The 24,935-nt window shown below is 43.0% G+C and overlaps 1 protein-coding gene across 6 annotated transcripts in view; it reads left to right on the top strand.

Annotated features, from left to right (window-relative positions):
• NBEAL2 (neurobeachin like 2) overlaps positions 1–24,935 on the top strand; it is a 150,825-nt gene that overhangs the window by 104,504 nt on the left and 21,386 nt on the right. For all 6 annotated transcript variants that reach the window (XM_074197751.1, XM_074197748.1, XM_074197750.1 and 3 more), the window contains 18 exons: positions 275–394; positions 1,744–2,080; positions 3,449–3,531; positions 4,320–4,412; positions 5,034–5,205; positions 6,078–6,211; positions 7,523–7,682; positions 8,072–8,174; positions 8,376–8,529; positions 10,838–10,996; positions 11,545–11,704; positions 12,079–12,164; positions 12,995–13,552; positions 15,812–15,990; positions 16,640–16,799; positions 18,384–18,521; positions 18,987–19,292; positions 19,943–20,092. In XM_074197751.1, the coding sequence (XP_074053852.1) occupies positions 275–394; positions 1,744–2,080; positions 3,449–3,531; positions 4,320–4,412; positions 5,034–5,205; positions 6,078–6,211; positions 7,523–7,682; positions 8,072–8,174; positions 8,376–8,529; positions 10,838–10,996; positions 11,545–11,704; positions 12,079–12,164; positions 12,995–13,552; positions 15,812–15,990; positions 16,640–16,799; positions 18,384–18,521; positions 18,987–19,292; positions 19,943–20,092 (3,252 nt within the window). The remainder of the gene's footprint in view (positions 1–274; positions 395–1,743; positions 2,081–3,448; positions 3,532–4,319; positions 4,413–5,033; positions 5,206–6,077; positions 6,212–7,522; positions 7,683–8,071; positions 8,175–8,375; positions 8,530–10,837; positions 10,997–11,544; positions 11,705–12,078; positions 12,165–12,994; positions 13,553–15,811; positions 15,991–16,639; positions 16,800–18,383; positions 18,522–18,986; positions 19,293–19,942; positions 20,093–24,935) is intronic.

The raw sequence follows: 24,935 nt of genomic DNA, 5'->3' as shown, positions 1-24,935 counted from the left end.
CCTCTACCATGTTGACTTCAGTATCTGCTAAGGAAACAGCCATGTACTGGGATAACATAAGGCTTCCTTGGAAAAGCCTAGTCTGCTGAGAAAGATTCTGTGGCCACATACCTCCTTTTTCAGATGGGGAAAAACAAAGGTCTTGGGACAGGGCCCAAGGACAAGTGGTGGGATGAGAACTTGGTAGCATCAGGAGTTAGGGTCCAACCTTGAAAATCTCCTGCCTCCTAAACGTAGAACATGAGGAATCTGATGTAAAGGGTTCTCCTTTTAGCACAGTATTGCCATTATCCATGTTCCTGGACGCCGACCCTTCAGCCAAAACTTGCTGTATATCTATGCTGATGGGCAACTAATGAAGACAGCCCCGCTCCGCTGCCCTTCCCTCAATGAGGTGAGTGTTGGCTTGGGGAAAACTGGACTATGGATGTCTTCTTGGCCTCTTCCCCTAATGGACTGTGAAGACTGAACTTCCAAAGAGTGAAGGATACAGGAGAAAGTGTGAAGAGGCAGGGGGCAGATCTTTGCATTTTCACATACTACATATACCGGATAATCATACTATCTTTATAATATAATTTCAACTTCTAATAAGGTAAACGTTTATAATGATAACCCACATCAAAAGCTTCCTGGGGTTCTCAATAATTTTTAAGCATGTAAAAAGATCTTGACACCAAAATGTTTTAGAACCTACTAACAATTTTTTTAAAAAAAAGTATATTCTGAACATAAATACTAATTGAGCATTTTCATATACATAGTAGAATACAAAAGAGAATTATACATGAAATGATGAATCTCTATTATGCATAGCTTTTCTTTTTAAGGATATAATAAATTAAAAATGCAAATATATAATAAATTCAACATGTAACCTGCTCATTTTTATCCAGAAAGAAGCAGAGGTCCATAGAGGTTCTGACTGGTCAACAGCAAAGAACTGACAGAGCTAGGACTAGACTGCAGATCTCTTAGATTCAGTCCTTTCTTGGTCCTACTTGGCTACTAGTGTTCAGTCCTAAGCTCTATGTCACATAGGCAGTGACCAAAGCAGGCCCTTGGGGTGTCCCTCCCCTCAAGCTGCTGCTAGAAGACCTAAGACCCTCCATCCTGGCTTGCATGCTCCAACAATTCTGTCAGGCTTAGAAGCATGGCCTACTGAGAACTGTAGTCACTTCCAGCCTCATATATACTGCTAAAACTTTCTTTTCAAATCTAAACTTGTTTTGTTAGTATAAGAATAATTAAATGTGTTAAAGAAAATTGTTCATAATGTGACCTAGTTTTGTATATTTAGAGCTCATAGAATCATAGAAATCAGAACTGAAAAGCCCAGAAATGTTTCTCTGTGTGCACATATTTTTAAATCTCTATTCCTGAATTTTTTAAACCAGAAATAAATCTGAAGGGGGGGAAAAGGGTTTTTTTTTCCTTACCAATTTTCCCTTTTATTTCTTTTGTTGGTCAGGCTGGTATAGTAGGAAAAGTACTGAATTTGAAATCACAGAACATGAGTTCAATTCCAGCTCTATTACCTATAATTTGGGTGATCCTAGGCAAGTCACTTCTATTCTGTGGCCCTCAGTTTCCTCCTCTGTAAAACAAGGGGTTTGCACTAAAGTCCTTTTCAGTTCTAAAGCTCTTGATTCTATAAGCTTGTGGTAGGGTAGAATAGACCCTGGCCCTCACCCATCTGTAATATCCTTTTTCTTTTTTGTTTTTGTCTGTCTTATTTCATAGTCTTTCTCTTCCTGTTGCATTGGCTTGGCTGGCCAACGAACCACCACAACCACCACAGGCCCACCCATCTTCCCTGGTCCAGTTTACCCACCGCAGCTGCCATTTTCTGCCCACCCATCCCTTTCTCGATCTCAGTCCTTCCCTGCCAGCATGTCTTCTTGGGGGCCCTCTGCAAATATGGTGGGGCCATCACGGGAGGGAGGAGTGAGCACCACTCTGGCTGGGAGCCAGGACACTGAGTGGGGCAGCCCTACCTCTCTAGAGGGCCAGCTGGGCTCCGTTGTCATCTTCCATGAAGTCCTTCAGCCGGCACAAGTCAGAACCCTTTTTGCCTTGGGTATGTTATTCTCATTCATGCCCCAGGGCCCTCTTCAAATTCTAAGGGCCTCCCCCTTCTTGGGCAGGTGGGAGGAGGTGGTTTTGTTCCAAGCCATTCACCAGACTGGGGACTGAAAAACCCAAGCTATCCAAATAGATCATGTCAAGACAAGTTAAAGGCTAGAAGCCTGGCTCCTTATTGCTTGAAAATGGTTTCCTATATCACTCATTCAATAAAACCTTGTTCAGTGTAATATGTATGCTAGGTGCCATAGAATGGGGAAGAAAGGACAGAGGGTAGGTAATGGAGAGAAAACCTAGTCCTTGCCCACCAAGAGCTTATAGTCTAGTTGGGAAGTGAGGCATGATTTGTGTATCATCACGAAAAGTTTGAACACAATGAGTCAATGAATGAGAGCTACCAACTTAATTTGATTCAACAATTATTAAGAACCTTCTATTTTCTTATTATGGTCCCATTCTTGAGAAATAAAAAGACATTCTTTGCTTTGAGTACTAACAACATAGCAAGGGGTTGGGGAGGTGTGGTATAGGAAACACTTGTCCCTATAGGAGTATAGTTCAAGATTGCTTTAAAAGTAGTCTCAGGAGCAGAGGACAGAGATAAATAAAGTGCAGTAGTACCTTCACTTGGGGGAGCTGGGAAGGTGTCACCTCACTGAGGAGGTGACAGTTGAGCTAGGGCAAGATTTCAGCAAGCCAGGACATAGAGAAGGCAAGCATGCTCCAATCACTGTGGGGCAGGGGAAGGGGTGCATTGCAGCCGTGCAGACTATGATTATTGCCTATTGTCTTTGAGACCATAGACTGGTTGTTTTCCCTTCTCTTAGTCAGGCTTTCTTCATCTGTAAAATGAGGGGGTTGGACTCAACAATCTGTAAAGTCTTTTTCCAGTTGAGTGCAGAGCTAGTAAATATTAAGTGCTTAATAAAAATTTTATCTAGCTATCTACATCCAGTGTAGAGTCACTGAAGGGGAAAATATTCATCCTCCCTGCAGGTCATGGAGAGTAAGGGTTCTGCTACTAAAATTATGTGCTCTCATAAAAAAACATTTTAAAAAGTGCCTCACCCTCATTTGCACCCCACTCTGTCTGCTACCCTGACCCTGGACCAGTTCTGTTTCATGGCAGAGCTGGCTCTGGGGAAGAGTGAGACTAAAGGACAGGCCAGGTAGGAATCAAATTCACATCTGGAGCCAGGGAGACTCAAGAGAATAGGCCCATCACCCCAAGAAGGGAGCCCAGATATGTGTGAAGTGGGAGAGGGGAATAGGACCAGACTAAATTGACACCAACCCATCCTCTTCTTCTTGTGGGGAGGACAGAGGATGGGGAGAAGGCCTAACACTTTTTTCCCTTCTTCAGGGCCTAATGAGACATCTCCCTTCAAACCAGAGGGGGAACTGCAGGAGCTCAGCAACAAGATGCTTCTCCACTATACACCCCAGGTTCCAGCCCTGCCCCCCACTTCTCTCCCAGTCCTCCATCTCTGTCTTTTCTCCACTTTTTTCCTTCAAAGTTTATCCTTAACCTTGAAATTCTCCTCTCCCCTTCTGTTGTCTACTTCTGTCACCATCCCCCATCTCCACCCTTGCTCCCCACAATTGTCCCTCATTTTTCAACCTTCACCCCACTCTTATTCCCTATAATCACCCTTCAATTTTTATCCTCAACCTTCCCCATCTTTCACCTTCTTCACTCTTTACCAGATACTTTCTCCTCTTATACCTTTCTCTTCTCTCACTCATTGTATTACCTTGTTCCTCTTCCTTATATCCCCAGAACCTTTCATCCCCTATTTCCTACATCTGCTATCCTTTGCCCTCATTTGAACCTCCTTTCCATTCATTCTTCACCTGGTCCTCCACCTCTATCACTGCCCACTATTGGGTTCTACTATAAAGTCTCTCTCTCTCTTCATTCTTCTACCCAGGGCAAAGTTTGAGGGCTAGAACAGGAGGTGAGGATGATTAGGCAACCTGAGCTCCCCAGCCTCAGATTCTGCCCTTTAATCCATTTCCTATTTGCCCCAGGGTGATTTCCAGCCTCTTTTCCTAACTTGCAAGAGGAATCCTTTCAATGGACCCCTTAATTTGTGCTAGTCTTTGGGGGAAAAAAAGAAGTTTCAGAGTAGGGTGGGGCCATAAGAAGGGAACCACTTTTCTTTCCATGGGGTAGGGTTAGAAAGGATTGGAGACCCTTCAGGTCCTGATGACTCACTTTTCTCTTCACTCAGGCCTGTAAGGATAAAATCTGTCTGGACCTGTCTCCTAGTCATGGGCTAGATGGACGATTAACAGGCCACAAAGTGGTGAATTGGGATGTGAAGGTATGTGAGCATGACTGCAGTCATTGAGAACATATGTGGGTGAGTGGGAGGTGAAAGCAGACCCCAGGGCTTATAGAGTGACAGCTGAGCGGAGGGTCATGGGCAAGGAGGTGGTGATAGCTGCTCTAGGTCTGAAGAACACTGTCAAGGGAGGTGTTGGAACAGTGAGAGCAGTCATAGGTTTCCTTCAAAATGACTGCTTTTTAAAAAAATCTATTTTATTTTGTATTCTTTTCTATTCTGTTCTAAAATTAAAGTCCATTCTGTGCACAGTGTTCTATTCTGTCCTATTTTGTTCCATCCTGGTCTTTCTTTCTATAGTCCCAAGGACCATAATTATAGAGACCAGAGACCTGAGGCTTCACTGTTTAATATTGTTTAATGAAGCTCCAAGCCAGTGTGATTGAGACTAAGGGGCAGGGGTGAGGGGGTCCAGATAGGGACTAGGACTAAATAATGACTCCTGAAAGGAGTCATATTTGGAGAATAAAAAGAGAGGAAAGTGGAGGGAGGCGAAGAGCCCAAGTGGACCTTGGAGTTCTGGCACTGTAGGTTCCTGATGGGCAAAGGGAGGTGCCCTCCTAAGCCTGTCCTTCTGACCCTCACCCTGTTATTCCCTAGGATGTGGTGAACTGCGTGGGAGGGATGGGAGTTCTGTTGCCCCTCCTAGAACAGGTGGGTTCCCAGGCCCAGGAAGCTGAGGGACAAGCTGAAACTCATGACCTAGTGGGCCCCGAGTTGACATCTTCTCACAATGCCCAGGGTCTGCTCATCCCCCTGGGAAAGTCATCAGGTAAGCCTCTCCTCTCTTCTGAAGAGCCTGGGCTTCCTCAGAGGACCCCTTGCTCTCCTGTACCTGGGACTGTCTTCTCTCCAGAACTCTTTTCTATCTCTTGGGGTCTTTTCTGACCCTTTCCCACCACTTCTTGCTCCAGCCTCCTCTATAATCGCTTCCAATTCTGAATCCCAGGAATGTGTGGGTAATTACAGTCAAGGGATGTCATAGAGTTGAGTTTTCAGATTTGGAGTTCAAGGATCTAGGTTTGAATATTGACTCTTGCTCCTTATGGGTCCTTTAGCAAGTTTCCTTTCTTCTGTGGGCCTCAGTGTCCTCGTCTGTAAAATGAAGGAGTTGAACTAAATGAGGGGCTCTTAACTTTTTTAGTATGTCTTAGATTCCTTGGCAGCCTGTGAATCCCCTCTCAGAATCTTTTTTTTTACACAAAATTAAATATTTAGAATTTTAAAGGAAACCAGTCAGTTAAGATTTTACAAACAAGTTCACAGACCCCAAGTTAATAACCCCTGGACTAGATAGTCTAGATTAAGATCTCTTCTAGAACCAAATCAGTGAAAAAGAACACTACATATTAACTTTGGTCAAGTCCCTTCACTTTTCTTTGCTTCAGTTTCCACAGTGAAGAGGTATAAATTGGATGTTGTAGTCTGACAAGGCTCAGTAGCTTCTCTTGTCTCAGGCCCCACCCCCACCTCCAGTTGGGACCTTCTGAGGTCCACGGTGGAACCCCCAGTGATAGGTTCTCCTCCTCCATCCCTATGTGACTCTTCCCCTCCCCCAGATCCCATCATCAGCCCCATCCTGCTGCCTTCTCTGCCTTCCCTCCCTCTGACCTCCCCTTCCTCTTCGCCTCCCCTCCACCCAAGAGGGCCGAGTAGAACGGAATGGGGTAGCTGCCTTCTTGCTCATGGTGAAGAATTTTCTTCGAGGACACCTGGTGAATCAGGAGAGCTTGATGCAATGCCATGGACCAGCCATCATTGGGGCATTACTACAGAAGGTGAGGGTCTATAAAGATGGAGATCTGGGCTCCCTCAGGAGGGAAGAGGACAGGCTTGTCTTGACCCTTATGGCTCAGCTGTCTGTCTATATGCTCTGAACTGGGTCATGGTTGCTCATTCCCTAAATTCCAGATTGGGTCATGTTGTAGTTTTGTTGATGATTTGATGACTGTTCCTTTACATTTCTGAGCCTCATTTTTCTCATCTGTCAAATAGGGTAGTAATTTCTGATCCCTCTACATCCTAGAGTTTTTGCAAGGATCTTGTCATCATGAAAATAGTTTATAAACTAAAATACCCTGCAAATAATTACTCAAGAATCATTGGTTCATCACAGAATTTAGAGTTATAGTTGATCTGAGGGATCATTCTGGTCCAATTCCCCTTATTTTACAGTTGACAAATTGAAGCCAAGAAAAATCAAGTAAATGGGAGATGGTGATCTGAGGTTTTTGGGTGACTGGGAAGTAGTGAGGTACTATAGAAAGAATAATTACCATATAACTTATACCAGATTACTGACTGTCATGGGAAGGGGGAGGGAAGGGAGAAATTTTTAAAAATGGGGAACTCAGAAACTTCCAAAATGTTAAATGTTGAAAACCATCTTTGTCTGTAATTGGAAGGAATAAAATAAAGTAAAATAACATTCAAAAAAAAAGAAGAAAGAAAGAATATCTGGGAGTCAGGGAACCTGGGTTCAAATTCTCCCCCTGCAATAATGACCTTGGAGCAGTCACCCCTTTTGAGCTTTGGTTTGCTATGCTAACTTTATTTTTATTTTGTTTTTGTTTTTTGCAAGGCAAATGGGGTTAAGTGGCTTGCCCAAGGCCACACAGCTAGGTAATTATTAAGTGTCTGAGACCAAATTTGAATCCAGGTACTCCTGACTCCAGGGCCAGTGCTTTATCCAGTGCACCACCTAGCTGCCCCTTGCTATGCTAACTTTAAAATGAGGTGGTTGAACTAGAATAAAGACTTTTAACCATTTTTATGACCTAGATTCTTCTGGTAGTCTGGAAGTGCAGAATAACATTTTTTAAATGAATAAAATAAAATGTTTAGAATGAAAAAGGAAACAATTATTTTAAAATACATTTATCAAAATAATTTTTTTAAAGTTCAGGTTATGAACTCTGAAGTAGATACTACAGATAAGGTTCCTGCCTACTACAGTATACTAGATTTCTAGTGTGTGGTCCCCCGGGGAAAGAATATTGGTTTTGGAATAATAGGACCTAGGTTCAGATCCTCCCTCTCTCTCTCTGACACTTAACACCTATGTGACCTTGGGAAATTCCTTTCCCCAGGTGCCTAGCCACTGCATGGATATGAATGTGCTGATGGCCGCCCAGATGCTCATGGAGCAGGTAGCTTCTGAGGGCAACGGGCCCCTCCTGCACCTGCTCTACCAGCACCTGCTCTTCAACTTCCATCTGTGGAGCCACAGTGACTTTGCCGTCCGACTGGGTGAGGCTTGTCCCCTCACCCTTCCCCTCTCTCCCCCTAGAACATGGAGGCAGGAAACCTGACTCCCCTGAACCAGGTGGAGGCAGAGCCTTGGGAGTGTGGAAGACTCTCCAACCATAGTGTCTTTACCATAGTGCCTCCTATCCCCGTCCCCATTACAATGGGCCTTCACCTTCCCTAGCCTAAGTGCTCAGAGAGAGAGCTAGTAAGAAAAAAGATGTGGCCCTACTCTTAAGGATCTATGGGGAGAAAATGTGTCTCACCTATGTTCAGCCCTGCCCTCAAAGAGCTTCCAGTCTGAGGATTAAATTATTAGTTCCTACTTTGATGTGACTGGGAGATAGGAAATACATGTAGGAAATAACCTGCTCTTTCGGTCCCTGGGCCAGGTCATATTCAGTACCTGTCCAGTATCATCAAGGAGCACAGACAGAAGGTTCGAAAGAAATACGGAGTTCAGTACATCCTTGACTCCGTGCGGGCCCACTACAGGTGAGGGGCTGGGCAATGAGTCCAAGGGACATGGGGGATATTGTCGTCCTCCTCGTCCTTCTCCTCTTCCTCCTCCTTCTCCTTTTCCTTCTCCTCCTTTTTTTCCTTTCTCTGTCTCTCCTTCTTTCTTTCTTGTCCTGTGTTTCTTCTGCCTTTGTTTGTTAATCTCTCACCTGTGTTTCCCCCTTCCTTGTATCCCAGCCCACAGAGGGAGCGTCCCCTTGCCGAGGACGACTTGAAAACAGTGCAGACCTCCCTGTTCAGTTTGGTCAAGGAGTTCCTGGCCCGAAGCTTCTCCACGGAGGAGGTGCAAGCCGTGCTCAACTACCTGGCTGGGTCCAGTGATGAAGGCCAGGTATAAAGTCAGGGTGGGCAGGGGGCAGTGAATCTGGAAGAGTTCATTTAAAGGTGCATGGACCTGGAGGAGGCAGAGCATGGGGAATCGAAAAGGGTGCAGAGATCAGGGAAATGCAGAAAGCTAGGAGGACTACAAGGCATAAGTCAAATGACTAGGACACACAGAATTCATTGATTCATGTACTGACAAACTCCTCCAATGCTTCTCAATTCACCATAACAAACTTCTATAAAACATCTACTTTGGACAAGGTTCTGGAAATTCAAAGAAAGACAAAAACAAGAAAATAATTTTTGCCCAAGAAGCTTATAGTTTTCCTAGAGCACATAGACAGTATGATGAAGGGAACAACACGAGCAATTGGTGGGAGTGTGGGGAGATCAGGAGAGGCTTCCTGTAAGAGGTGGTAACTGAGGTGAACCTGGAGTCTGGGTTTTGGAGAGACTGAAGAGAGGAGGGTAAGGTATTCCATGCAGATTGTGAAGAGTTTTAAACATCAAACTGAAGAAGAGTTTGTACTTTATATGGAAGAAACATTGTGGAAACTGAATAGACAAGATTTGGTGATTGGATATGGGGAGTAAAGGAGGGATAAGTCAAGGATGATTCTGATTTGAGGAATCCAGGTGCCTAGAAGCATGGTGGTACCTCCAATAGAAATGGGGAAAAAGAAATTTTGGACATCTTAAATTTGAGGTACTATATGATACTCAGGCAGAGAAAACCAGCAGATAATTGATGATTCAATACTGGAATTCAAGAGAGTTTGGGGCTAGTTATATAAGTTTTGAGAGTTTTCATAGAGTTGATAATTGAATGCATGGGAGCTGATAAAGTCACTAGGATAGAGAGAGTAGAGGAAGAAGGTCTAGAGAGAATCTTGGGGGACTCTGAGACATGGATGATGATACAGCAAAGGAAACTGAGAAAGAGTGGTCAGATGGAGGAAGATGACAGTGAGAGCATTGCCCCAAAAGTTAATAATGGGGGTGGGGGAGCAGAGGTTATACAGAAATATAAAGTGACTGACTGTGTCAGAAGTGACAGAGAGGGGCGGCTAGGTGGTACAGTGGATAGAGAACCGGCCCTGGAGTCAGGAGTACCTGAGTTCAAATTCAGACTCAGATACTTAATAATTACCTAGCTGTGTGGCCTTGGGCAAGCCACTTAACTGCATTTGCCTTGCAAAAACCTAAAAAAAAAAGGGACAGAGAGGTCAAGGAGGATGAGAACTAAAAGGTCATTGGATTTAACTTTTGAGAGCTTACTGGCAATCTTGGAAGAAGAACAGAAGGATCAGAAGTTAAATGGCAAGATATTGAGTGGGAGGGCAAGAAATGAGTAAAGAGCATTTTTTCTAGGAACTTGGCTAAATAAAGATAGAGAATGATAGCTTCAAGAATTGACAGGGATAAAATGAAGCTTGTTTGGTTGATTTTTTTGGTTAAAGGTCAGAGAGCCCAGGGAATGTTTGTTAATGGTAGGGAAAGGAGTCAGTAGATAAGGAGAAAATAAAAATGAGAGGGAAGGGAGTAGGATGAATGGGACAAAGTATCAGAGGAGCAGAGGACAGGATCAAGGATTCAAGTAGAGGTCTTGGCCTGGGTGAAATGTGACCCCAGGCTCTCAAGACTCTGCTAAGGTTTGCATTTAGAAAGAAAGACTTCAGGGTGACTAGGTGGCACAGTGGATAGAGCATTGACCCTGGAGCCAGAAGGACCTGAGTTCAAATCCAGCCTCAGACAATTAATAATTACCTAACTGTGTGGCCTTGGGCAACCCACTTAACCCTATTGCCTTGGAAAAAACTGAGAAGAGAAGAGAAGAGAAGAGAAGAGAAGAGAAGAGAAGAGAAGAGAAGAGAAGAGAAGAGAAGAGAAATAAAGACTTCCAATGCAATATTGTATGTCAGTCTGAGGACTAGTCTAAATTCAGGGACTTGGAGAAGACATTTAAAGCCACTAAAGACATGGAATGGTTGGAATCTGCTTGGGTCAGAGGGAAGACCCACATGGACAAAATCCCAGATTCCCATTCTTGAAGAGAAGTACATTAGAGAATTGTAAACTGCATGCTGTGAGAGATAAAAGGGAGGTCAAGGAAGGCCTTCTGTGGGAGGTGGTCTTTGAAACGAGCCTTAAAAATTGGATATGAGTTTAATGTGAGAGGGGAGTGACTTGAAAGTCTGCACACTGACCAGACTGGAAAGCAGGCTGTAGGGGAAATGGGAGGAGGAGGGGGGTCCTGCCTGTTCTGAATCCTGGGTAGAATCTGTGGTCTCTGAGTGCCTTTATCTCCATCCTAGGTATGTGGGATTCTGGATATGCTTCTGAACCTGCTGCGGAGCTCCCCAGTCCAGGAGCCCCTCTGCACCTTCCTGCTAGAACCAAATAATGTGGAGGTGCTGTTTACCCTGTTGGTACACAGGTCCTTCTCTGATCAACTACGTGACAAAGTCTTCAAGGTGAGCCCTTGGCACCTTCTTCTCTTATTCTGGCCCCTGCTGGGGGGGACTATACCAATATCAATAACAGAGATTTGAATGAGCTTCCAGGTACTTCATGAACCTTGTGGGCATTCCAATACCCTCTGTTAGTGTCAGGGAGAATCAGAGGGGCTGGGGGATGAGACAGATGAGGACTCTGCCGCTTAGTGTGGTATCCTCATCAGAGATTTGGGGGTCTGAGCATCTACTTCAAATTCCAAAGTTTCCCTACCTCTAAATCTCCAAAGCCTCTGCCAACTCATGAGTTGTGTGTGTGTGTGTGTGTGTGTGTGTGTGTGTGTGTGTGTGTGCGCTCAAACCATAAAACCTTTAAAAGAGGAAAGAATTTACTGAAAATTGTACAGTTGGAGAGTGGAGGTTTGAACCCAATCCCCTGGAAAGCCTGACTCCCAATCCAGAGTTCCTTCTGCTTCTGACTCGCATGCCTAGAGACCAGGACCTTGCAGCAAGCTTGAGCCACACCTACTCACCTTGGCTCATCACCCACTTGTTTTATCTTTTGTCAGATCCTGAATAAGCTCTTGAAGAGTGATCGAGTGCCTGAACGATGCAAGCATCGACTCAAGCTAAAGGACTGTGGTCTCCAGGGTCTCATTGCCTGCCTGCCAGATGGGCCTGTCTCCTCTCACCTCTGCCGGGGCCTCTCTGAACAGGTCCTGAGTTTAGGTAAGACCTGTTGGGGTGAGACACTGAGGAAGGGAGTAGGATAGAACTGGGGAAAGGTCTGGACACGTGGAACAGATTGGTGAACTATGGAATTCAAGAATGGTGTCTTTGAATTTCATTCATTGATCTAACTTTTTTTTAGTGCACTGTGATAAGCCCTGAAGAGACAGTGCCCTTGTCATCATATAATTTATCATCTTAAAGTTTTTAGTAGAATGTGAGGAAGAATCCATCTAACTTATTAGTGGGTTAATCTTAAGGAACAAGCCAGGGAAGTCAAAGAAGAGCAATGAAGGTGATGTGTTTCCTTAAGAGGTAGGGGATTCAGTGGTCCAACATAGGAGGAGTCATTTATCCTCCCTCTCATCTCACAGACTGCCCAAACCTCAAGGACTTGGTGGCTGTGGTATACCTGTCCCACCGTGCCCAGCTCAGTGTCCGCTTGGACATGTGTAGGAAGGTGAGTATGCAAGCTGAGTCCTTCTAGGCATGGGGACTACAGAGGGAAAGGGGTACCCCTGAAAGGAGAGTAAAGGGTTGAGTGAAGAGACTTGCTTCGGCCCAGGGGCCAACTGGGACATGGGACACGATGGCCTTATCACATCTACCTATACCCCTTATCCCTCTCCTTTAACCCTCTTCAGAAGCAAATTGGTGGGGTGGAAAGGAAGTTTGGAGCCTAAACTCCTTGAGAAACAGGGAAAGTGAGCCGGTGGTTGGTAGATGCTTCCAAGGTGTCTGAATAAGTAATATAGAGGTTCTGAACTCCTTTGGTAAGTAAGATGAAATAGAAACATTGGAATGCTCCTGGGTAAACATGGAGACCATTGCCATTGACTTAGTGAGAGGCAGTTGTAGTCCATAGAGCACTGAACTTAGGGTCAAGGAGACTTGGGGAGACAGGAGTTCAAATCCCACATTTCTCATTTACTGCTTCCATGCTCAGATTATCAAATGAAATATTGTATGTAAAGTGCTTTGTAAAATTAGATGCTCTGTATGAATGTTACAAGCTCTGATGACTGTGAGCAAGTCAGGTGTCAGCCTCTTCATCTGAAAAATAGGCCTCTGATGACATCGTATCCAGATAGGAGGATGGTATTTTGTAAATCTTGAAAGCTTTAAGAATGGGAGCTAACATCATTCTTATTTAAAGACAAATCATAATTGTCCTTGGAATATTGTTACATATTGAACTACAAAAGGGTGATAACCCAGAAAATAAAGTTAGTCTTTTCTCAGTAAAAAAAAAAAAAATGGGAGCTAAGATGTTGGTTTAATCTCATCCAGCTGTTCCACCTGATCTATGGGCAACCAGATATGGTACGGCAACTGGCCCGGCAGGTGGGCTGGCAGGACATCCTCACGCGCCTGTATGTCCGAGAAGCCCCCGCTGCCCCCTCACCAAATCCCCCGGAGCCAGCCCCTGCAGAACTGAACAGTGATGTTTTCCTGCCTCTGCCTTTGGAGGCCTCCCTTGAATCTTCTGAGAGTTTTCCAGAGACTGAGACTTCCCCCCTCACACTTGACAGTGTGAGACACTCCTCATCCACCACGGTCCCCAGTGATCCACCATCTTTGGAAGCTACCTACCAGCCACTCTCACCCTTCTGCTCACCTTTTGACCTGGGCCCAGAATTGGCCAGCACAGGGTCTGGGGCCACTGTGGGCAGTGGTGAGAACCTGACCCCCGTCAGCCTACCCAGCACACCTTCACCACTAGAAGGGGGGCGACCTTTCCCACCCCTCCGGGGCCGCCACAGCTCCAGCCTCTCTAATGTTCTGGATGAGACCAGTTTCCAGGAACCCAGCCTTGGGGATGATACCTCCAACACCAGCAACCCTCAAGTAAGACCTTTGTGGGGAATGAGTCTCAAGGGGGTACAATTGGGGCATGCTTCATTCAGCCTGTAATAAAGGAAGGACTGTTGAACAGGGTGAAAGGAACCTTGGTTCCACATCATTTCATTCATTGAACTTTGGAGGTAGAAACCATCTGTTATAACCCCATCACTTTACAAAGAAGGAAACCAAGCCCCAGAAAAAGGAAGTAATTTGCTGAAGGTCATTTGTGCCATTATCAGGAAAGTGTCTAGTAGAACCAAGATGTTCTATTTAACAGATAAGGGAGCTAAGACCCAGATAGGTAAAGCCTCGTCCAAGCCTATAGCAAGGCCTCCTGACTATAACCCTGGCATATCATTCCCCACTTTTTTTTTTTTTTTTTGCTGCTGCTTTGAGGCTAGTCTAAGGATCATCATGATCCAGGAATGGACAAGTCTCACTTTGTTCTCATCTTTTAAAGGAGGATGATATCACCTTACCGTGTTTAATAGTTTTCTAGTTAACACAGGTGTGATGCTATCTATGGAGATTCAAAAGTGCATTGTACTGGGATGGTCCCATAAAATGAACCTCTGTGCCTCTCGTTACATCACTTCCTAGCCTGGAATACCTCTCCATTCCTCTTTTTAAGTCTTGACTATCCTTTTAAGTCTGGTTCAAGTCCCAGCTTCTCCAGGAAACCCTCCTTGTTTGAGCATCCCAACCCACAGTTGTATTTTTTTCTTGAACTTTTTAAAAAAAAATTTTATTTAAGGAAATGGGGTTAAATGACTTGCCCAAGATCACACAGCTAGGCAATTATTAAATGTTTGGGGCCGAATTTGAACTCAGGTCCTCCTGACTCCAGAGCTAGTGCTTTATCCACTATGCCACCTAGTTGACCCCCTTCTTGAACTTTGTTTTTTTGCAAGGCAGTGGGGTTAAGTGACTTTCCCAGGGTCGCACAGCAAGGTAATTATTAAGTGCCTGAGGCCAGATTTGAACTGAGGTCTTCCTGACTCCAGGGCCGGTGCTCTATCCACTACACCACCTAGCTGCCCCCCTTCTACACTTTCTGTAGGTCTCTGCTGGTATATATTCTTTATGACCTCTTAGTTATTGCTGCCTTCCATTGGTTATAAAACTGTTTTTATTCAGTCTAGACATAGGTCCTTAAAGGTCAGGAGACTTGTCTTAACCATTATGTTTCCCAGATCTATGACATTCATGTAATGGGGTAGTATTACTACCAATAATATTATCATTAGAATTTAATTAATTAATATTAGAATGTTAGAGTTGGAGTCAGACATCAACTCTGACTTTCAGTAAGTCACATTATTTCTGTTTTCCTCTCTGTAAAATGGGGATAAAATCCTTGAACTCTCTCTGTTGTGGGATTTTCTTAAGGGTGGGCTTTCTCATCCTTTAAGAGCTCTAGAAAGGGGAACTTCTTATTCTGGGGACTTGGTGAGGGGATCAAGAAATACAACAGAAGCAGGTAACTCTTGAAAAACTTGGGACTGCCTGGTTTCGACAGTCACTGTTCTGAAAGACAGAGAACTGGACTGGATGGTCTCCTGAAATGGCTTCTAGTATAAAGAAAATATGATGATTTTAATGGGGAATATGAAGCAATTCTTTGATAATTCTTAATATTTCTTTAATTCTGTAAGAGATGTGTAATGACTGTTTGGTGAATCCAAGATGATTTTGTTGAGAGGGGTTCTTAACCCTTTTTTTTATATCTATGATGGACCCCTTGAGAAGCTTGTTGGAACAAAAGAACCCCTCTCAGAACTCAGAATGTGTTTTTAAATGCATAAAATAAAATATTCAAGATTATAAAGGAAGCCAGATAAAGCGAAGTCCATTTATCAGATTATATATTTTAAAAGTTCACAGGCCCCAGTTTAAGAAGACCTGCTATAGGATGATGCTACCAAGCTGGTGGCATGATCATCCACCTAGAACATGAGGTAGAGGAAGGGACAGGCTTCTCTCCACAATTCTTCCCCTGTCCCCTTGTCTCCCTCCTGGGCTGGTGCCTAGTCTGGCCGCTAGCAGATACCCCACCCCTCACCCTTGCCTCAGCCTTCAGGGCCCACCTCCACAATGCCTGCTCCATCGTGGCTCCTGTAGTCGGGCAGGAGCACCTCTGGCGGAGCCTGTCTGTGCCTCCATCTTCCCTCTATGATTATGAGACCTGAAGCAGGTGAATCTCCTTATTGGGGCCAAGAATCTCCTCCTCACCCCCAACCTCTGTTTTGCTTTCACCACCAGCAAGCCCCAGAGGAAGAACTATGCAATTTGCTGACCAACATCCTCTTCTCTGTGACATGGCGTGGAGTGGAGGGTGATGATGAAGCTGCATGGCGTGAGCGAGGTCAGGTCTTCTCAGTCCTCACAAAACTGGGGGCAGCCGGGGAGCTGGTGCGTCCCCCTGATGAGATCAAGCGCAGGTAAGTCTCTCCAGAGTCCAGTCTGGGGATTCATGAAAGACCAGTTGATAGGAAGAGGCTTCATCTAAAACATGGGTCTGGGGAATAAGGGCAAAGAGGTCACTGGGTGGGGGAAAGGCTAGGAGGACTGAGAGTGGGGGGAGACAGGGAAGCAGTGGAGGAGGAAGGCTGAGGCTTAAGGGTATCCTGCGGGAGAGGGGCAGGGGTTGGCCAGAGACCCCAGAAGGGGTGTGAGGCTGTAGAGAAAAAGTTAGATGGTGCCGGGGGCCTGAGAGGTGAAGTTAGGAATCTATTCTGGAGAAAGGATAGGTGTTGGTAAATACAGGGAAGATAGGGTCAGAGGTTGGGGAAAATTGTAGGGAAAGTAATATGAATAACATTGAAAGACAAGAATAGAGGTCAGGGAGGTAGCTGGAGATGGTCAGAGGCTGGGGAATCCAGAGAGAAAGGCAGGGATGAAGGAAGAGGCTGAGGAAGGTGCAGGAGAGAATGGGCAGGGTTCTAAGGAAGGGATTTAAAGGTGGTACTGGGGAGAAGAACCTTGGGAAAGGGGCATCTGAGTAGAGGCTGCATGGGCATCAGTGGAGAGAGGGAGTAGTGGGCTCTGGTAAAAAGGTCAGAGAAGGACCCTCGCTCTTGCTATTCTCAGTCTCCTCGAGATGATGCTGGACTCAGCTCTGACGGACATCCAGGAAGCCCTGCCCGTCGCCCTGCCCAGTCTGACCCAGCATGCCCTCAAGCTCCTCCGCCTGCTCCAGGACTTCCTACATTCTGAGGGCCATGGGAACCAGACTCTGTGGAGTGAGAAGGTGGGAGGTGTGTGTGTGTGTGTGTGTGTGTGTGTGTGTGTATGTGAGAATGCATGTGAGTGTGAATGTGTCCGTGTGTGTGCATGGTGAGTTTTACAATCTAGTTTCATTTTTGGTCGCATCTTCCACTTGGTGATGTCCGTCTAGTCTACTCCAGCCATGTGATTTTCCTGTCCTTTCCCCAAACATTTAAATCAGAGAATTCATTCAGTAAGCATGGCGCCCCTCCTTCATGCTAGAAGCTGGGGGACAAACACCAGTGATTCACAGCCTCTGCTCTACAGAAGGCTAGTAGGGAGGGTGGGACCCATGAGCAGCAGTGTGGTGTCATAGGAGTCCTGGATTTGAAACCGGGAGACCCAGGCATCCTAGTTCTTGTTCTCCCCCAAACTCTGGGTGACCTTGGGTCACCTCCTTATTCTCTCATTTTTTCTTCTGTAAAATGAGGGGGAATCAGGCAAGATCTCTTTGGTCCTTCCAGCTCTGACATTCTGAATTCAAAGGTTCCTCCCATTTCTAAGAGCTTCCATTCATGTGGCTACAAAATATAAAGAGCTAGTGTTTATCCCAGCCATAGATCAGTTGACACAAAGTGCCGTGATATCTCAGAGGGGCCGAGGGGGGAGAACCAAGAAAGACTTTTCTGGAAGAGGGACAGTTTGGGGATTCAGGAATCAGAGTTTTTCATATGTTTACATTTTAGCTTCTCAGCTAGACTTGACTCCTGTCAAGGCTGGATGTAGAGAAGTTATTGATTACTGAATACTCTGTGGTTTGATTTATGCTATGTGTCTATCCATCGATGGATGTGAGACAACATAGGGGTACAGATCATTCAGTAAACTTTTATTAAGTGCCTGCTATAGGTCAGGCAATGTGATAAGTGCTACAAATGCAAACAAAATTTTTTAAAAACAGTCTCTGTCCCAAGCAGCTTGGGGGAGACAGCAAGCAAATAATTGAGTATATACTTTACATGCAAAGTAGATGGATGGTGACCTTAGAGAGAAAGGTTCTAGAAGCCCCAAGGTTCAAGTGTTGACTGACACTTACTAGTTCTTGCCTTACTAGGCAAGTCAGTCCTCTTTGGGAATTCAATTTTCCCCATCCAAAAAGTGGGGGAATAATTAATAATAATAATAATAATAATAATAATGAAATTGCATAATTCAGAGAATTTTGAGAAAAACTCCTTGTTAACTGTAAAATGCTATAGAAATAGGAGTCATTATCTATCTGTTTATCCATTCATCCCTCCATCATCCATCCATCCATCCATCATCCATCCATCTGTGTATTAGTACTGTGTATATGTGTGAATGACATATCTCTGTACCTGTAGACAAGTCATTTAAATTATTAGAGCCTCATTGTTCCTATTTATCAAACAAGAGTTTGGACCAGATGATGGGTAGTTGTCAATTATATGTCCTTTTATCTCATGATTCTGTGAATGTGCAGATACCTTCCAAGACTCAAGGTCAAATTCCCCATCTTCTCCTATCCCCATAAGAACTCTGCTCAAACCTCTGAGAGTTTCTGGGTATCCCTTCCACTCTGTGACCACATGGCTTTCCCTGGCAGCTCTTTGAAGGGGTGAGCAGCCTCCTGGACCACCTAGGTGTGTGGCAGCATCTAACCAATGGTGCTGCAGACCTTCGGGAGATGGCACAGATTGGACTCCGCCTTGTCCTTGGCTACATGCTGTTAGAAGACACTCAGGTGAGTAGGGCCCAGGGCAGGAAGAAAAGGGGTCCCTTATCCTCCTAGCTTTCCCCTATCTTAACATGCAGGCCTCTGGAGCCCTGTTCTGCCTTTCTGAGCAAGGGGAGCCCTGATCTCATTGAGATCCTTCTAGCTCCACTACTTACTTGCTTGTGACTTGGGTCAAATTGCTTCCCTCTCAGTTTTCCTATCTTATGGCATACTTTTCAAAAGGAAAAAGGGGGGGTGAGGGAGAATAACAATTTCAGCAAAACTGATTCATACAGTTTAAAAATCAAATTTTATAAAAACAGGAATTTAAAAGTAGCTCATCAAAAGAGTAGCTCCTTTAGAGTTATGATCAATGTGCCAAAGGGCCTTTCAGGTTCTTTTTGCTTCAGCCAGTATGTGTGACTCTCCCCATCCTTCCCTTTCCCTGTGTGGGGTGTAGTTCATTCATCTCTAACCTGTGCTCTCCCTCAGCTTCATGCCCTAGCCTACGTGAAGCTCCACGGTCTGCTTCAGACAGCAGTACCACCAAGGCGGGAGGAAGCTTGCTATCTATTGGCCAAGTTGGAGGCCCCGCTGGCCCGGGCGCTGGAGGCAGAATCTGAACGTTGCTCCTGGCTGGTACCTCTGGTCCGGACCCTACTGGACAGAGCCTACACAGCATTAGGCTTGCAGTGGGGGCTGCCCTCCTTGCCACCCACCAATGGTAGCCCCACCTTCTATGAAGACTTCCAAGCTTTTTGCACATCCCCAGAATGGCGGCTCTTCATTGACAAACAGGTACCCACTGGACCTGGGGACTAGAGGGAGGATAGGGAGAGCAGGGACTAGGAAGAATGGTGGGGGTGGGCGAATGGAAGGGGACTGAGGATAAAGGATAACATGTTCTAGTGTAATAGAAAGAACTGAGAGTCCCAACTTTCTTACTAATTGACATACCCTCAGTGTACCTCAGTTTCCTCTTCTGTAAATTGAAAGGTTGGACTAGATGATTTTTTAAGATGCCTTTGGTCTCTAACATCAGGTTATTCTATGATTCTGGGCAGGGAGTGAGGTCTGAAGGAGAAAATGAGTGGAAAAGGAGAGAATATGAAAGGATTAGATAGGAGGTGGGGATGGGGCAAACATAGTGATATAAGTCAGAGGAAAAAAAGAATAGACGAGATAGTTGGGGAGAAACTGAGAGCACTGAGAAAATAGGAAATAGGAGCAAGAGAAGAAAGTGGATAGAGGATATGGAAGAAGAAAGAGGAAGTGAAAGAGAGTGGTCTAAAATTTGGTAGGAGAGAATTGGAGGTCTAGTCTTCCATTCTAGCCAGGGGCATTCCAATTTACTTTCACTATATCTTTCTGGGGCTGGGGTCATTGTCTAGGTCTAGACCGATCTGGACTCATTTTTCCCAGCTCAGAATCTATTTCCCCCTCCCCAGGTACAGCCTACCATGTCCCAGTTTGAGATGGATACTTATGCAAGGAGCCATGACCACATGTCCAGTTTTTGGAATTCCTGCTATGATGCACTCATGAGCAGCAGCCTTCGGAGGGATCGGGAACGGATGGAGAGCCGGCACCTCTTCCAGGTTTCTGGGTATTGGGGAGGCTGGAAGGAGAGGTTGGGACAGCCATGAGATGGGCAAGATAATGCATGGCTAGAAGACTCATGGAGGTGAACAAACTGAGTATAAGCCAGCAATATGACATAGCAGCCAAAGGTTAGGAGTCATTATCTATCTGTTGTTCATCCATCCACCTATCTATTCATTTATCTGTCCATCCTTTCATCCCTCCATTCGTCTATCCATCCATCCATCCATATGTCTATCTGTTTATTAGTATTGTGTTTATGTGTGAATGACATATCTTTGTATCTGTAGCCAAGTCATTTAAACTCTCAGAACAAGAGAAATGATAGCCCCAGGATACTGTGTCCTGGTCTGACCACACCTGAAATGTTGGATCCACCTGGGTGCCACCTTTTATGAAAAGCAGTGGCATGGTAGAACACGACCAGAGAATGGTGACAGACTTCAGATCATGGAATTTGAGGATCATTTTAAAAGGTCCATATTTGGGGCAGCTAGATGTCACAGTAAATAAAGTGCTTAGCTGCAATCAGAAAGTTCTAAATTCAAATATAGTCACAGACAATTCCTGAGTGACCCTCAGTTAATGAGCAAGTCATTTAACCCAATTTGCCTCAGTTTCCTCATCCATAAAATAAGCTGGAAAAGGAAATGACCAACCACTTGAGTATCTCTTTACCAAGAAAACCCCCAAAATGGAATTACAAAGAATTTGTCACAGCTGAAATGATTAAACAACAGCAATATTGTTTTAAATCAAGAGAAGAGAAAACTCAGGGGACACATAGTTCATATTTTTAAGTAGCTGAAGGGATGAAATGAGGAAGAAGCAATCCTTCTCAGACTCCCCAGAGAGTTAGATTGAGAGCAAAGGGTAGAAATGGTTGAGAGATTTATGGCTGCTCCATGAAAAGAGCAACAGACTCACCAGTGGAGTCTCCCCAAATAGAAGGGGGCCTACTTGAGAAGGGAGTCAGTACACCCTCACTGGAGGTGGCCCAAGTGGTGTCAGCTGGTCAGGGATGTTGTAGAAAGTTTTTCTGCCCATTCATTTCAGGTACTCTTTCTTTGATCTCCTTCACCTATAAGTGATGATGATGATGATGATAATGATGATGATGGCAACTAACATTTACAATGTGCTTTTATATTTGCAACACATTTTTTCCAAAGGGGTGGCATCATTTTAGAAAAAGGATAGTAATAATAGCAACTGACATTAATATGGCACGTTAGGGTTTGCCAGCCACTTTCTTCTGATCCTCAGGTACAACAGTGCAATCCATTATCTAACAGGAATAGAAAAGTCTGATTAATACAAAAACTTTTTTTTTAAATATAAAAAGTCTTGACTAAACAATAGAGGCTATGGAAGGTCATAGAGAATACTTCTTCAGCTCATAGCATATGGAGTTGGAAGGGACTTTCTTTTTTTTGCAAGGCAATGGGGTTAAGTGGCTTGCCCAAGGCCACACTGCTAGGTAATTATTAAGTGTATGAGGCTGGATTTGAACTCAGGTACTCCTGACTCCAGGGCCAGCACTCTATCCACTGCACCACCTAGCCGCTCCTAGGACTATATAGTCCACCTGGTTAATTTTACCAAGGAGGATGCAGAGGAAGTTCTGACTCTAAATCCAAGGCTCTCTCCACATCAGCTCTGCCTCATCTCTATGGAGAAAAGGAAAGAAAGCATAGTTGTGTGGGATGTTAAGAAATCCCTTTCCCATTCCACAAGACCCAAAGATGAGGCAGAGCTGATGCTCACATTTCCTGTAAAGAAATTGCACATGAAATTTTAAACAAAGAAAAAGAAATTATACATGAAACTTTTTAAAATTACATGTGAAATTTTAAAAAAAGAAATTATACATAAAAAAGAAATCATTAAATTAAGAAAAATGATACATAAAATTAAAAAGAAATTACATTTAAAATCTAAAATTACACATGACATTTTTTTAAAATTACATATGAAATTTTAAAAAAATTACACATTAAAAAAAGAAGAAATTGCACATGAAGGAAAATGTTTAAGTCCACCTAAGGAAAAAGGAAGGTATCATGAGTTTCATTACCTAGGTGCTGGATAGAGGATATGGAAGAAGAAGGAGGACGTGAAAGAGAGTGGTCTAAAATTTGGGAGGAGAGAATTGGAGGTCTAGTCTTCCATTCTGGCCAGGTGCATTCCAATTTACTTTCACTATATCTTTTTTGGGCTGGGGTCATTGTCTAGGTCTAGACCGTAGACCGATCTGGACTCAGGTATCTTTTTCCATTTTAGTAGCTATTTCTGTAATTTGTAAACAACCCCATCAGCTGGTCGCAAAGGGTAATGCATTGCTCTATTTTGTATTATTCATGTATTATCCATCAAGCTGTAAAGCTTGATATATTGGAATGCAACTACTGAAAGCAAACATGGTCTCTGATGCAAACTAGTATTTTTGATAGATGTTGAGAGGTAGTGAGGTGAACATTGACCTTGGTTCAAATTCCCACCCTACCACTAAATACTTGTTGGAGGGGTTGCAATAGGTCCCTCCTATCTCTAAATTAATGATCCCATGACTCTATAATGTTTTTTGTCTTTCAGTTCCTTTAAAAGAAAGGTTTTCTGTCTCTTTTCACTTTCTTTAGCACCTTCCTTCCAGTGTTATTGTGAGGATTAAATGAAATAATATTTTTAAAGTACTTAACACAGTAGCATAGTGAGTGTTTATTCCTCCCCACCGCCCCTTCCCCTTAAGCTTCCCATAATCTACGACCCTGTCTTTTAAGTCTTTGGTTTCATTCCACTCTTGGTTCACATAGACTTTTTGCCTGGTCTTTGAAGACATCTGCTAACTTCATTTTTTTTTCTTTTTTTCTTTAAACTTTGTGTGTTTGTCCAGCTCCTCCAAATAGAAGCCCTTCTTTGTACTAAATAAGTATAGTCGATCAAACATATCAGCATATTGACCGTGTCTCAGAATGCACATCTCATTCTGAACCTCTTCAAGCATCTCTCTGCCAAGAAGTGGGAGACATATTTTATCATCGGTTTTTTAAAGTTATAATTGGTCATTACTTTGATCAGGGTCCTGAATTTTTAGAAATTATTAACTGTGATTTTATTATTATCATTTAATAGACTGTTCTCCTGGTTCTGGATATTTCACGCAGAATATTAACATTCTATTACAGCTGGTTTGGCTATTCCCCTTAGTTTCCAATTTTTTGCTAAAAACATTTTTTTGGTGTTATGGACTCATTCCCTCTTTCCTTGATTTCTTTGAAGTCTGTGATTAATAGAGAATGGTATCACTAAGTCATGTACTGTTTAATAATTTGGAGGAGTATAGCCCAAAATTGCTTTCCAAAATGATCATTTCACAACTCCAGTATACAATAGTACATTAATATGTCCTCTAACATCCTCCTCTAAATTGTAATTTCCTTTTTTTTTAACTGGTCATCTCTGTCAGTCTGATAGATGAAACCTTTGGGTTGTTTAAATTTGCATTTCCCTTATTATTTGTGATCTGAGATGTTTTCATATAGTTGTGGTTGCTTACTTTTTAAAAATTACTCCTTTATATTTTTTAACCATTTAGCTATTGGAGAATACCTATTGTTCTTACATAGTTTGAATTCATTTTCTTTGTTCCTTGAAAGACTTTTATCAGAGAAACCTTCCGTGAAGATTTTTTCTAGTTAATTATTACTTTCTAATTCTAACTGCATGATTTTGTTCATATGTTAAAGATGTATTGGTTTTGTCTGAGTGTTTTTTTAATGTTTTACAAAACCAGTGCCTGACATATATTAGGCATTATATAAATACTTTTACTTTCCTCTTTTTAAAAAGTTTTTCAGTTTCATGTAATCAAAATTATCTTTTGTAATTGCCTATCCCTGCAATAATTTATCCCTTATCCAGAGCTGTAAGATATGTGATTTGCTTATCTTCTAATTTTAAAAATTATATTATTTTTGTGTTTTATTTTTTGGATCTTTAATATTTAAATTATTTATTTAATTAGCATGTAGTGTGAAATTTGCTCATAGATACTGGTCTAAGCCTAATTTCTGCTACTGCTTTCCTATCAGATTCCCATCAGTTCTTTTGAAATAAGAGAACTCTTTCCTAGCTTAATTTATGTTTTCACTTTAATCAAACAATAGGTTATTGATTTTAAACTAATTGTCCTGTCTGATCTATTCCATTGCTACCATTACATATGGTAATTTTGATGACTTTTGCTTTATAAAATACTTTAAGATCTTTTCACTTTTTTTCATTATTTCTATTGAGATTCTTGACTTTTTATACTTCCAAATGAATTCTGATATAATTTCTAATTCTATAAAAAATGCCTTTTGGTAGTTTGATTGGCATGGAATTGAATAAATAAATTTAGGTAGTATAGTCATTTTTATCATAATGCCCCCTTTAACTATAAGCAGCTAATATCTTTCCAGTTACCTAAGTATGACTTTATTTCCATAGATAGTATTTTATACTTGTATAGATATAATTTCTATGCATAGAATCCCAAATACTTTAGATACTCTGTAGTCATTTGGAATGAAATTTCTCTTTCTCTTCTTGTTGAGTGTTATTGCTAATATACATAAAAAACTGATTTATGTGAGATTATTTTATATTCTGCAATCTTAGATGAATTAATTATAATAGATCAATTAATTGTAATTATAATATTATAATAGATCGATTAATTATAATAAATCCTTATTGATTGGATGATTAATACACACTCCTTTTATAAAGAAGGAAACTGAAGCTCAGAATTGTGTAAAATCATGCAGCTAAAAACTCCACACATAGTTAATGATT

Source organism: Macrotis lagotis, chromosome 8 (genome assembly GCF_037893015.1).
Source record: "Macrotis lagotis isolate mMagLag1 chromosome 8, bilby.v1.9.chrom.fasta, whole genome shotgun sequence".
NCBI classification, from domain to species: domain Eukaryota; kingdom Metazoa; phylum Chordata; class Mammalia; order Peramelemorphia; family Peramelidae; genus Macrotis; species Macrotis lagotis.
This window is presented reverse-complemented; position numbering and strand designations above follow the sequence as displayed.